This window comes from Musca domestica, unplaced genomic scaffold, assembly GCF_030504385.1.
Source record: "Musca domestica strain aabys unplaced genomic scaffold, Musca_domestica.polishedcontigs.V.1.1 9, whole genome shotgun sequence".
Classification (NCBI taxonomy): domain Eukaryota; kingdom Metazoa; phylum Arthropoda; class Insecta; order Diptera; family Muscidae; genus Musca; species Musca domestica.
Window position 1 is genome coordinate 4,434,947 of NW_026712435.1, and position 15,531 is coordinate 4,450,477.

Consider the following 15,531-nt stretch of genomic DNA (forward strand, 5'->3'; position numbering starts at 1 on the left):
CACATAATAAGTTGTTATACCAATAAAATATTTTTTTTTGCATTTCCGGTAGTTGACTTCGTCAACCCATGCAACGCTTAAAGCGCGTAGACAAAATTACCAAGAATTGTTTGGTAACAGCAACTAATGTTTAAAAAACGATTTTTAATAACTTTTCATTCAAAATTTTCCATTTCAAATTTAACTTAACGGTTTATTGTCCAGCAACTTCAATTCTTGTGTCAAAAATAGGTAGAGTTTTATTTGTTTTCTTATACGACGCAGGTAAGAAAGTTGTTGCGATATAATTGTACAAATTGCAATTATTTTATTCAATATTTTTAATTCCAAAATCGGTTTGGCAGTTTATCGTCCCAACATCTGTGTCGATGCCACTACCTGAATTCTTCTACCACGTTTGGTGTCCCAAAAAAAGTATTTAAAGTATAACAGAAAATATGGCTACAATGATAAAGCAACACAAACAAAACTGCTGTCAGTGCTAAGTAAATAAACAAACCAAACATATAAACCCCACACCAGAAAAAAGTAGTATCTATAAACACCATTAAAGTGTGCCCAACCAGTTGTCAATAACAAAATATCAGGACTAGAGGACTAATTTTTGAAAATTGAGCTTCTAAATGTTTGCCAAATTTGTCATTAATACGAAGCGTTACATTGAGGATATGTATTAAAAATGTTTCGTTCTAAGTGTTCAAGTAAAATCATAAAGAAAAAAAATAGCAGGTAAAATATTTTCTATTTGAGGAGAATTATTAGACAAGGTGAATTCAATCCATGTAGTAACGGTGGGATGCAATATCGTTGGAAAGGTTTACTAATTGATCACTCTGAAAAAATTTTTGTTGTTACGCATTTGCGATATATATAGAATTTTCAAAAAAGAAGAAGCCCTATATTTAATATATAAAAAGAAATAATAGATATTTTATGAAATTATAAAAATAATATATATATATATATATATATATATATATATATATATATATATATATATATATATATATATATATGTATATATATATATATATATATATATATATATATATATATATATATATATATATATATATATATAAGCACAACAACCATTCCATATAAATACAAATACAGGAGATACGTTCAAGCCCGAAAACATTAATTATGAGGATTATTCTCAGAAACATGACATTGATTGAGGTTGATGACATTAATTTTTATACCCTGCACTATACATAGTGTGTAGGGTATATTAAGTTCGTCATTCCGTTTGTAACTTATCAAAATAATGATTTTAGACAAAAAAAAAAAAAAAAAAAAAAAAAAAAAATATATATATATATATATATATATATATATATATATATATATACAGAAAATAACTCTTCTAATCTCCTCCCAAAAAATCAAATGATGCATCGATAAGTTTAACCGTTATCCCGATAAGTTTAACCGTTATCGATAAGTTTAACCAGTGCCTGGAACAGAAAGGCATTTTTCCCACACTGTTGCAAAGAAATTAAGCTGTTCACCTCAGCTAAATAATCGATATCTAAACGTGGAATTTCTATGGGCAGAAAAACAACTATGCCGTTTAGAACTCTCTCGATATATTAAGTCACATACCGCACTTCCAAGGCGTCTATGAAATCCGAGTATGTACTTTTTTTTCATACGACGTACTGGTTATCTAAATATTCCTTTCTTGCTTCTGTAAAGGAACTGCCTAATTTGGTACATTTTTCCCTAAATTCATTAGTTACACCACACAGAGTAATTTTTTCTATTTCTAAATAAAGTAACACAATATACTCGCCCAACATCATTTGATGTTGAATGTATTCTACAAAGTTCATATTGACAAAATTCATTGCGCTCAAAAAATAAATGAATAAACTAGTCACTTTTAACTACACGTCTATTGTGTTAATATATGGAGAGATAGATCGACAGAATCTTTCAAAGCGCAACTATCATGTCTCCTTTTACACGACGAAAAGATGTAACACTATATTTGTATCAACAGTGCATCTTTTACGTCGCTACAAAGTATAAGCCTAACACTTCACTAATACGAAAATGCGCGCCTATCACGTTATTTATTTTTGACTAATTTTTGAAAATTGAGCTTCTAAATGTTTGCCAAATTTGTCATTAATACGAAGCGTTACGTTGTAGAAATGTATAAAAATGTTCCGTTCTAAGTGTTCAACTAAAATCATTACTTAAGAAAAAATCGAGAATTATTGGACAAGGTGAATTCAATGCATGTAGAAACGGTGGGATGCAGTACCGTTGGATATGCTTATTAATGTATCACTCTGAAAAAATTTCGCATTTGCATAATATATATATATATATATATATATATATATATATATATATATATATATATATATATATATATATATATATATATATATATATATATATATATATATTATGTTTATTATGTGTAATTCAGTTTTACAATTCGTTAATTGGCGTCCAACAAGGGAAAACAAATGAATTAAAAAATTCTTGTTGCCTTACGGAAAAATAAAAAACAAAAGTGATAAGTGTGTTAACAAAAAGTACTTTTGTCATCTTACGGGACAAAGTAACAATTGCAAGCAAAAACAAAAAATTAAAAGTGCAAAGCACAAAAAGGACAAATTATTAATAACATAAAAAATTTGTCGCATTACAATTACAAATATTTAAAAAAAATATTCCAAGTCACCAGAGCTTCGAAATAGCCTGGGCAGCGAAATAAGAGGACAAACAAAAGGAAGAGAAAAGTCACCAGAGCTTCGGAATAGCCTGGGCAGCGAGAAGAAGAAACTAAGGGAACCAGCAAGTCTATCAACCGAACTGCCAGCCTGCCAACGAATCCAGTCAAATATTTAGCTGTAAAATGTATCTAAAATATTACGTTGTTAGTAGAGTGATAAGTTAAATGTAAATTTCAGTTTATTTTAACTAAAAACTAAGTGTGTTGTGCTTGCGAAGGTGACTGAAGATTTCTTTTTTTTTCCCAAAAAAAATTAATGAGTATTGTGGACAAAGAAGTGGACTTATTGATCGAAGGTATAAACAACACTTCAGTGGTCAGGGAATCTGTAAAAATGTCGACAGCAGAGCAAATAAGGACCCTGGTGGACTCTGCCATTCAGTCAGCTTTAGCTGTCCAAAGACAGACTTTTGAGAAACAATTGAAACTGATTGAAAACAGGTTTAGTGAAATCGTAGTTTCAACACCAGACGTTGAGACTTATAGAGAAATATCCATTGTACCGGGAGTACAATGCGAGAAATCATTAGACATTGTAAATCGTTACCGGACTTTGAGGGCAAGCATGAAACTTACGTTTCATGGCGTCAGGTGGCTCACACAGCCTACAAACTTTTTGAGAAATATGATGGCAGCTCGAAGCACTATCAGGCCGTGGCTATCATACGAAATAAAATAAAGGGACCAGCAGATATGATCTTGTCTTCCTTCAATACACTTCTTAACTTCATGGCAATTATTGTCTGTCTCGATTTCACAAACTCGGACAAACGTCCGATTTACCTCATTGAACAAGAATTATCAACCCTCCGGCAAGGAAATCTTACACTTCTGGAATATTATGATGAAGTTGAGAAGAAACTTATCTTATTGACTAACAAGGCATTGATGACCTACGACAAAACAATTGCCGCCTCACTTAATGAAATATATAGAATGGATGCACTTCGAGCATTCATATCAGGTACAAAGAAGGAATTAAGTAATGTACTGTTCTCGGCTCGGCCGACTGATCTACCTTCCGCATTAGCATTAGCTCAGGAAGTGGGATCTAATAGGGAGAGGTGTCTGTTTGCGTCATATTTTGCAGATCTCGCGACGATAAAGGAAACTTAAGGAATTATCAAGCGACAAGTGGATCTTCCTCAGCTGAACCTTATGTAAGGAAAAATCCTCATTTCACGAAAGGGCGTAGGTCTGAAAACAAAAAATCTTATTTACAGAGCCAAGTTGAGCCTATGGGCGTTGATGATTCAGCTCGTTTTAGATAATGGACAAAATATAGGAATCATTACAGTGACGTTCCATCTCCAAGTGGTCAAGGATCAAAGAGACCGAATAGTGGTACAGCAAGATTTACTGGGATGAAGCACCAGACAGTCAATCTTCTGACCAACAATGATCAAAGTCAGACCAAGACTATCAAACTCTTGCAGACAATGAAGCAAGTGACATTGATGTTGATGTTGTTTAAAACATGTGGTTCAGTTCGTAGTGAAATCAATTCACGGTTTCACTACGATTGACAAAAAATGTGTCGTTAACGTATTTATTCTGCCATTACTGTCAACATTCGACGGGATAATTGGTCTGGATCTGCTCACACAGACTACTGCTACATTGGACTTTAACAATAAAGAAATAAAAACTAATTCCGGAATAGAAAAACTTCAATTCCTAAGATGTGCAAATGTAAATTTCACAAAAATTGAGGACATTCAGGTACCTCAAGGGATATCGAAGAAATTTAAGGAAATGATGCAAAGTTTGTCGGGAGTTTTTGCAAACCCCGACGAGGCACTTCCATTCAATACGAAAACTGAATAGCATAACAGTCGATGATAAATATCCGATTCCAGAGGTGAGAGCAATAGTAGCAAACCTTGGCAAAGCAAGGTACTTTACAACTCTCGACCTCAAATCAGGATTTCATCAGATTACTCTCTCAGAACAAGATAGAGACAAAACTTCATTTTCGGTGGCAAACGGGAAATATGAATTCTGTAGACTTCCTTTTGGCCTGAAAAATGCTCCTAGCATTTTTCAAAGAGCCATTGATGATGTTTTGAGAGAACAAATCGGAAAGAAACGTTATGGTTATGTGGACGATATTATAATTTTTTCCGAAAACGAGGAAGACCACATTAGACACATTTCGTGGGTCTTGACTAGATTGCTTAAAGCCAACATGAGAGTTTCTCGTGAAAAATCTCACCTTTTTAAAGAAAGTGTTGAATATCTTGGCTTCACCGTATCTAGAGATGGCATCAAAACGTGCCCAGAAATAGTGGAGGCGATTCGCAATTACGAACAGCACACTACACTTTATAATTTCAGGTCATTTCTAGGCCTGACAAGTTATTACAGATGTTTTATTAAAGACTTTGCTTCAATAGCAAAACCTCTGTAAAATGTCATATTTTAAAAGGGGAGAATGGGAAGGCTAGCGCCTTTCAATCAAGGAAAATAAAGATTAATTTTGATGAAAATCAACTCCAAGCTTTCCAAAAGTTGAAAGAAATCCTTGCCTCCGAAGATGTCTTACTGTTACCCTGACTTTAAAAAGCCATTTAATTTGACAACAGACGCTTCGACATTAGGACTATGGGCAGTGTTGTCTCAAGGTGGTTAGCCTATAACAATGATTTCCAGATCATTGACCATAAGGGAGCTAAATTATACCACTAATGAGCGTGAATTATAGCTATTGGGTTCTAGGAAAATTGAGAAATTACCTTTATGGTGTTAGAAACTTGAACATCTTTACGGACCACCAACCCCTTACGTTTGCGGTCTCAGACAAAAACCCAAACGCCAAAATCAAACGTTGGATGGCTTTTGTTGATGAACATAACGCCAAAATCTTCCACAAACCTGGAAAAGAAAATTATGTGGCAGACGTCCTCTCAAGACATGCCACACATTGTTTGGAATTAAATTCACACGACGGCGTGAATCCAGACTCTCAGATCTTATATGCATTGGAAGATGATATCTCATCAGAGGTAGCGACAGTACACAGTGAGATATCTTTGACTCATACGATTGACGTAAGTGACAAACCCGTCAACTGTTTCAAGAACCAGATTATACTCCACGAGGCGAACTTTCCTAAAACCAGAAAGTTCATTATTTATTCGGAGAAAGTCCGTCATATGATTGACTTCACTGACAAGAATACTCTAGTCAATGATGTGAAGTTAGTAGTCAGCCCAAATGTTGTAAATGCTATTCATTGCGATCTACCTACTCTTGCGTGCATCCAACACGATTGGTAAGTCTTTTTCCAGGAGCAAAATTTTGACAATGCAAGAATATGGTTCAAGATATTTTTGATAAAAATGAACAAAGAGAGATAGACATAGAGCAGCACATGAAAACGTTAAACAAATTCTCTCAGACTATTACTTCCCAAACATGTTTAGGATAGCAAACGAATTTGTGGCAAACTGTGGTGTATGCGCCAAAGCGAAATACATTAGGCACCCCAGGAAACAGGAGATGGGTTCAACACCGTTACCCTCCTATGTTGGTGAGATGCTGCATATCGATATATTTTCCACAGATAAGAAATACTTTCTAACCTGTGTGGATACATTTTCAAAGTTCGCTATAGTACAGAGTATACCTTCACGAACCATAGCTGACCTAAAGGGTCGAATATTGCAATTAATGAATTTCTTTCCTCATACGAAGAATGTCTACTGAGACAATGAACCTTCATTAAAGTCCGCGATAATAGGATCCCTATTACGAGACCAATTTGGTGTCAATATTTCCTACGCACCCCCACTTCATAATACTTCAAACAGGCAAGTTAAACGCTTCCACAGTACCCTTTCAGAGATCTCAAGATGCCTCAAATTAGAAAAAAAGATTGAGAGTACGGTTGATCTAATCCTAGTAGTGAAATATAACCGAACCATACACTCAGTGACAAACCAAAGAGCAATAGACATAATTCACTTTTCATCGGAAGATGGTAAAAGAAAGATTATCTAACGCTCAACTGACATCGTTAGAAAGAAACAACAACTCTCGACAGAACAGATCATTTAATGTTGGAGACAGAGTGATGGTAAGGAACAATAAACGGTTAGGTAATAAACTAACCCCCTTATATTCTGAGGAAATTGTTGAAGCAGATCTAGGAACAACTGTACTTATAAAAGGGAGGGTTGTCCACAAGGACAATTTAAGATAAAACGAACACTCCCTTATTACTTTTTTTTTTTTTTTTTTTAATAAATTACCTCTTTCAGCTGATTTTGACAATGATGACAATGGACTATTCCAACACTAAATACATCCCGATTACAGACGGCAATGTGATTATTTGGAGAGATTTTGACTACTTGAGACATACAACAAACTTAACATTTTATTCTGAAATCGCAGATGAAACTGAAAGCCTCACCAAACATTTTTCTTTATCACACATGGTTAAATTACTAAATTCCGATACAATGCAAATACGAGACCTTTTAACAACTTTAGAAGTTCAACACATACATGCAAGGAGCATCAATGTGATAGGAGCAACTCTTAAAATAATTGATGGAACGCCTGACTTTGATGACTTCGAGGGACTTAAATTTAAACAAAAAGAAATTACAAACGCTATGAACAGACAAATATCAATAAACACAAAAACTCAGGAACAAATTAATAAATTGACAGAAACAGTCAAAAAAATTATTTCAATGACAAATCCTAAAGAAACCAGCACGGATCACTTGTATGAGACCCTACTTTCCAGAAATAGAATAATAATTAGCGAAATCGAGTCATTAATGTTGTCAGTCACCTTGGCAAATATATGAATAATTAACCCCATGCTTTTAGACACTGAAAAGTTGAAAAATTTAATGGAAATAGATAATATAAATGTAACTATTACATAATTGTTGGAAGTATCTATTGTTAAAGTCCTTTAAGACAGTAAGCTATTACAAATTATTAGTTTGTAAGAAAATCAGTTTAGAATGTAAGAAAATCATTATTTTCCCTGTTCAACACAATGGAACAACAGTACACCTCGCTGACAACAATGTTGCAGATTGCGGAACACAAACGTTGGCAATTGGAAATTGTAGCGCTACTCTAACATCATAATTTTGTCAAGAACTATCGGAAACAACATACGCTCGGCAGCATTATTCAGGCGTCCAAGCCCATTGCAGCACCCGACCCAGTCACCTTGAACTTTTGGTAATTATTGATGACGGTGTCATTATTCTTAACGAGAACACAGCGGTAATCAACAACACCCAATGTTCTACAACCACAGTTTGCGGTACATTTCTAATTACCTTTGAGTACGAAGTTACCATTAATGGATCCATTTACAGAAATCAGAAAGGTATTATAATGAAAAAACGTGCGACAGCCTCAATAGCGATTCTCAATATCACGGGTCATCATGACATACTAAGTCTTCCTTATCTACAAAAATTAAGCATAGAATATATATATATATATATATATATATATATATATATATATATATATATATATATATATATATATATATATATATATATATATCTTGGGATAAGCTAAAAGGTTGTCTCGGTTCGGCGCATTTGATTTATAATCTAAAAGTTTGAAGGTTACACTTATTTTACTTATTTGGTTAATAGCTTGGCTTAAGGTCATTAAAAAACTATGTTTTTAATTTTTAAACTTTTCTTTTTTTATTCATCAAATATTTTGATTTCCTCCGGAAATCATCTTCTTGGTCGTAGAGGTGTACTTACCAATATGTCCTTCAATAAATTGACCAGCCCATGGAGTTTCCAAATATATTGTAAATATTTCAAAACACTTGACTGAGGATTCACCATATAACATAAAGGACGCAATTGATTTTAAAAACAAATATAGTGAATTTGGAGATTGAAGAAGACGAGGTATAAATATCATTTGATTTCGTTGTTCTCCAGCGTACCGATTAACCTAGCTTTAAGAAATATAGATGAAAAGTGGAACATTTTACAAAAACACACGAAAATACCTAAAGAACTTTGTAAAGAAATACTGACCTTTTGTATAATGGACTAGATATTTCATATACTCGGACAAGGTGTTCAAACAACGAAAAGGACTTCCAATGGGATCACCAGCGTCACCGATCATTGCTGACATCGCAATGGAGAAATTATTGGACGCTTCTTTAGAAAAACTGATGACAAAGCCGAGAGCAGTAACCAAATACGTAGCGATATTTTTTGTATAATGAAGAAATCGGAGATCAACGCCATATTAAATATTCTAAACGCATTCAACCCGAGCATACAATTCACACACGAAATTGAGAAAAAATATAGACTACCCTATTTGGACGCAATAATAATCAGACAAGGCAGAAAACTTAAATTAGATTGGTACCAAAAACCAATGGCGTCAGGACGATTGATTAGAAGAAAAATAAACACAGCGACTAATTTTATCACAGAATTTTCAATATAAGTGACGAACCATTCCACTTAGAGATCGAAAGAAAATTATGACACATATTATGTTATTTATTGTGTTATATATTGTTAAATTCAGTTTGTAATTTGTGTATTTCTGTAAAACATATCATTGAAGATGATTTCCGGAGAAAATCGAAATATTGGATGAATAAAATAGGACAAATTCAAAAATAAAAAACCTATTTTTTAGTGACCTTAAGCCAAGCAATTAACCAAATAAGTAAAATAAATATAACAGGTCAACAATATACAACAACAACGGTTACACTTACTCTACAAAGTATTTTAAAATTATTATTGTTATTTTGAAACCTAATAATTCCACATTTTCTTTATCGACAAGTTAAAGTTAAAAAGCAGTTTAATACCCTCCACAATTTGCAACGAATTTGGTAATTTTTATACCCTCCACCAAAAAAGGCATGGAGGGTATATTAAGTTTGTCATTCCGTTTGTAACTCATCGAAATAATCATTTTAGACCCAACAAAGTATATATATTCTTGATCAGCGTAAAATTCTAAGACGATTTAGCCCTGTCCGTCCGTCTGTCCGTCTGTTGTAATCACGCTACAGTCTAAACGAATTAAGATAGGAAGCTAAAATTTTGCACAGATCTCTCTTTTGTCTGCAGGCAGGTCAAGTTCGAAGATGGGATATATCGGTCCACGATATCGTATAGCCCCCATATAACGGTACCCCGCGATATTCGGTATTTTGATGATTTTACCCACATTTTTCAACGGAATTGTCTGAAAATCCACACAAGGAGTTCCATGTGGGTACTTTATACCTCGGTAGAGAATTGTCCATATAGGTCCACGATATCGTATAGCCCCCATATAACGGTACCCCCCGATATTCGGTATTTTGATGATTTTACCCACATTTTTGAACGGAATTGTCTGAAAATCCACACATGGAGTTCCTTGTGGGTACTTTATGCCTCGGCAGAGAATTATCAATATAGGTCCACAATATCGTATAGCCCCCATATAACGGTACCCCCCGATATTCGGTATTTTGCTGATTTTACCCACATTTTTCAACGGAATTGTCTGAAAATCCACACAAGGAGTTCCTTGTGGGTACTTTATACCTCGGCAGAGAATTGTTCATATAGGTATACGATATCGTATAGCCCCCATGTAACGGTACCCCCCGATATTCGGTATTTTGATGATTTTACCCACATTTTTCAACGGAATTGTCTGAAAATCCACACAAGGAGTTCCTTGTGGGTACTTTATACCTCGGCAGAGAATTATCAATATAGGTCCACGATATCGTATAGCCCCCATATAACGGTACCCCCCGATATTCGCTATTTTGATGATTTTACCCACATTTTTGAACGGAATTGTCTGAAAATCCACACATGGAGTTCCTTGTGGGTACTTTATACCTCGGCAGAGAATTATCAATATAGGTCCACAATATCGTATAGCCCCCATATAACGGTACCCCCCGATATTCGGTATTTTGCTGATTTTACCCACATTTTTCAACGGAATTGTCTGAAAATCCACACAAGGAGTTCCTTGTGGGTACTTTATACCTCGGCAGAGAATTGTTCATATAGGTCCACGATATCGTATAGCCCCCATGTAACGGTACCCCCCGATATTCGGTATTTTGATGATTTTACAAACATTTTTCAACGGAATTGTCTGAAAATCCACACAAGGAGTTCCTTGTGGGTACTTTATACCTCGGCAGAGAATTATCAATGTAGGTCCACGATATCGTATAGCCCCCATATAACGGTACCCCCCGAAATTCGGTATTTTGAAGATTTTACCCACATTTTTGAACGGAATTGTCTGAAAATCCACACAAGGAGTTCCTTGTGGGTACTTTATACCTCGGTAGAGAATTGTCCATATAGGTCCACGATATCGTATAGCCCCCATGTAACGGTACCCCCCGCTATTCGGTATTTTGATGATTTTACCTACATTTTTCAACGGAATTGTCTGAAATCCACACAAGGAGTTCCTTGTGGGTACTTTATACCTCGGCAGAGAATTATCAATATAGGTCCATAATATCGTATAGCCCCCATATAACGGTACCCCCCGATATTCGGTATTTTGATGATTTTACCCACATTTTTGAACGGAATTGTCTGAAAATCCACACAAGGAGTTCCTTCTGGGTTCTTTATACCTCGGCAGAGAATTATCTATATAGGTCCACAATATCGTATAGCCCCCATATAGCGGTACCCCCCGATATTCGGTATTTTGCTGATTTTACCCACATTTTTCAACGGACTTGTCTGAAAATCCACACAAGGAGTTCCTTGTGGGTACTTTATACCTCGGCAGAGAATTGTTCATATAGGTCCACGATATCGTATAGCCCCCATGTAACGGTACCCCCCGATATTCGGTATTTTGATGATTTTAGCCATATTTTTCAATGGAATGGTCACAAGGGGTTCTTTGTACACAAGGGGTTCTTTGTGAGCACTTTACCCACCGACAGAGAATTCTCTATATAGGTTAACGATAACGTATAGCTCCCATATAACGGTACCACGCGATATTCGGTATTTTGATGATTTTAGCCAAATTTTCCAATCGTATTGTCTGAAAATCCACACACGGAGTTCCTTGTGAGTACTTTACACGCAGACATAGATTTGTCTTTATAGGTCCAAAATATCGTATATCTCCCCATATATCGGCACCTTCCTATATTAGATATTTTAAAGATTTTAAAAGAATTTTTATTGGATTTTATTTTTTTGAAAATTTTCTAATTCGTTCCAAATGGTGGAGGGTATTCAAGGTTCGGCCCGGCCGAACTTACTGCTTTTTTACTTGTTAAAAAATAAAATCCTTAAAAAATTCTGTTAAAATTTTAAAAATACCGAATATAGCCGTTATATTGGGGTCTATACGACGTGGACATACATAGGCATTGTTTGTCATAAGCCACTACCATATTCAAATTCGAAACTTGAAATAAACGTTGAATAATGTAGCTAAAATCATCAAAATATCGTATATAAGGAGGTGCCGTTAAATTGGAGCTGTGCGAAGACCTGGACCAGCATAGACAATTTTCTGTCACAGGCTTTAGCATCCATTACGAACTTCAAATACCATATTTCAAACAATTTCGGTGGGTATTGTACCTAAAATCGTCAAAATACCAAATATAGGGAGGTACTGATATATGGGGCCTATACGAAGACCTGGACCCGCACAGACAATTTTCTGTCACAGATTGTAGTTCCCATAACGAACTTCAAACATCAATTTTGAAACAATTCCGTTGAATAATGTCGCTAAAATCATCAAAATACCGAATATAGGGAGGTACCGTTATATGGGGGCTATATGAAGACGTGGATCTGCACAGACAATTTTCTGTCTTAGGGTGTAGTACCCTTTTGAACTTCAAATACCAAATTTGAAACAATTGCCGTGAATGATGTCGCTAAAATCATCAAAATACCGAATATAGGGAGGTACCGTTATATGGGGGCTATATGAAAACGTGGACCTACATGGCCCATTTACGAACTTAACCTGCCTACTGGAAAGTAAACATGTGTGCAAAATTTTAGCCATCTATCTCAATTCATTCGAAAGACAGACAGGCGGACATCGCTAAATCGACTTAGAATTTTACGCTGATTAAGAATATATATACTTTGTTGGGTCTAAGATCATTATTTCGATGAGTTACAAACGGAATGATAAAATGAATATACCCTCCATAGTATGGTGGAGGGTATAAAAACATCTGCATGTGTGTGATATTAAAATTGTGAGTCATATGTAAAATGGCAATTTTGACATACACACGGAAAAACATATTGATAACATAATTAACAGCGTATATGTACAACACATTCCGTCTCTTAATGCCTTAAGTAGAATCAGGTCTATCATTCATACCACATTTATGTATCATTCTTTGTATGTCCGTGTACTTTAAGCTAAATAAAGTCAGTCAAATATTACGCTTATTCTACTCATCAAAACCATTAGGATTACGTAGTCCATTGTTGTAGATTTCTTTACCAAATAATATAACAAATATCCCCACCTTCATAATGATGTGCGAAGATTTAAGATTTTAGCTTCACATAACTATTAAAACTTTTTATGGGATAATTAAATCATACAAGCTATGAGTATAATAATAAAGTCAAAAGACTATACATGCCTAAGAATTTGTATCTTTTTAATTGAGGCTTGTATTTCCCATTTGGTGCACAAATAACTTGAAATCGAATAAAGATATATGGGAGCTATATCCAAATCTGAATCGATCTCGGTAAAATTTGGCAAATATATTTCTGGGTTTTATTTGATATATTTTCCTGAATATCGTTGTTACGGAGTGCATATTATGGCGGTGGGGAACAAATATATCAAATCGGATGAACAATATATATGTGAGCCATTGCTATATCTGAACCGATCTTCTTTAAATTTGACATACTAACTTCCAGACTCAAATAGGTCGTAAATGGGAAATTCCATATCATTTTTGCTAATATTACACGTTTGGTGCACAATAAAACGCAAATCGGATGAAGATATATATTGGAGCTATATCCTTGGGCCAAACAAATGATTTGTGCAAAATTTCCATTACCATGTTGGTTGATAAACGCTTGGGTCGTATTATTGAACATTTCATTTGACTATTGTCGCCTTAATTAATTTTTTCAGATTTTTACAAAACAAGAATTCAGCACCTGTGTTTGGTTGTTGCAAATCCATCAGGTTTAAGACTGCTGTTCTGCTCATTTATCTATATTTAAATAGTTGTTGAAAAATATGAAGTTATTGAAAAGCATGGAAAATTTATAAACACAATTTTTTTTTTATTAGATTTTACGATTGGGTACGCCAACATCCACCAGTATTATTCGATCTAATTTGAAAATGGCATCGAAGCTCAAACATCCAATAAGATTCGATTGTAATAACCGTGTATGTAAGAAACGGAGTAAATGTGTGGTAAGCTTATTTTTTCGAGTATTTAAAGATCCTAATTATAATAATTTTATTACAGATAATGAAAATATGTGTTGGAAAATATGGCGAACAAATCAAAGCATACAAGTGGAAAAAACCCTACCCGATTAGCCTTGTCGAATTGCAATTTTAAACATGTAATACCTTCTTTATGTCCTTCACCATTGAGATGACGGTATACTAAATTTGTCAATCCGTTTCGGCGCAGACCCCATAAAATGCATAAATCCGTCATCAGCATAAAATGTAAATCGATTTGATAAAGAGCTTCGAAAATTTGTATAATAGCTTCTATGTACACGCATTAAAAGTTTTGGCGTCGATAGTCCCACCGAATTGTTTTGTTTTTGTATTTGAAACTCTAAAAGGATAACCTCTGTGCCGAAATTTGCCTATGTTGGTTCCTCTTATATAGCGCCCTAATGTCGATACCGTACTGTATCGTGTTTGAAGACTTTAACTGATATCTCTAACGATTTCATTTGCAAAGACATAGAAGTATAAAGATGGGACGAGCCAGAGTCAAGATATGACAACCCTGTAAAAATACTACTGTTGTTATGATATCGTAACAACATAGTTAGCAATGTTAAGCGATTAAAACCGCTTAGGCAATATGCAATAATTGGGAAAGTCTATAGAATATAATTTTGAAACCCAATTTTTGAATTTTTCAAACTTTTGTTTGTCATTATACCCTCCACCTTGGAAAGGAGGGTATATTAACTTTATCATTCCGTTTGTAACATCCTTAAATATTCGTCGTAGGCCCCATAAAGTATATATATTCATAATCAGCATAAAATTCTAAGTCGATTTAACGATGTCCGTCTGTCTGTCTGTCCGTCTGTCTGTTGAAATCACGATATAGCCCACATTATTTGACGTAGAGCGCCAAAATTTAGCAGAATAATTTGTATTGTGTCTAGGATGGTTGGTATTGAACATGAGTTATATCGGTCCATGTTTTGGTATAATCCCCATATAACGGAACCTCCCGGTATTCGGTATTTTGATGATTTTTGCCACATTTTTTCACGGATTTGTCTGAAAATTGGTACTTGTAGGTCATAATGGGTCCTAGTTCATGTGGCGAAACAATGTATGGATAGGTTCACGCTTTGGTATAGCCCCATATAACGGTACCTCCCGGTATTCGGTATTTTGATGATTTTTGCCACATTTTTTTTAACGGATTTGTCTGAAAATTGGTACATGTAGGTCATAATGGTACCTCCCGATATTCGGCATTTTGATGATTTTTGCACCACTTTGTATGGATTTGTCTAAAA

At 34.7% G+C, this 15,531-nt stretch overlaps 1 protein-coding gene across 2 annotated transcripts in view; it reads left to right on the top strand.

Moving 5' to 3' along the window:
• Window positions 1-14,575, top strand: part of LOC101891093 (uncharacterized) — a 622,803-nt gene extending 608,228 nt beyond the window's left edge. For both annotated transcript variants that reach the window (XR_009344233.1, XM_059131841.1), the window contains 2 exons: window positions 14,093-14,221; window positions 14,277-14,575. Coding sequence is in view for 1 of the 2 variants with exons in the window: in XM_059131841.1 (XP_058987824.1) it covers window positions 14,093-14,221; window positions 14,277-14,372 (225 nt within the window). In the remaining variant the exon portion in view is untranslated. The remainder of the gene's footprint in view (window positions 1-14,092; window positions 14,222-14,276) is intronic.
• Window positions 14,576-15,531: the final 956 nt, after the last annotated feature.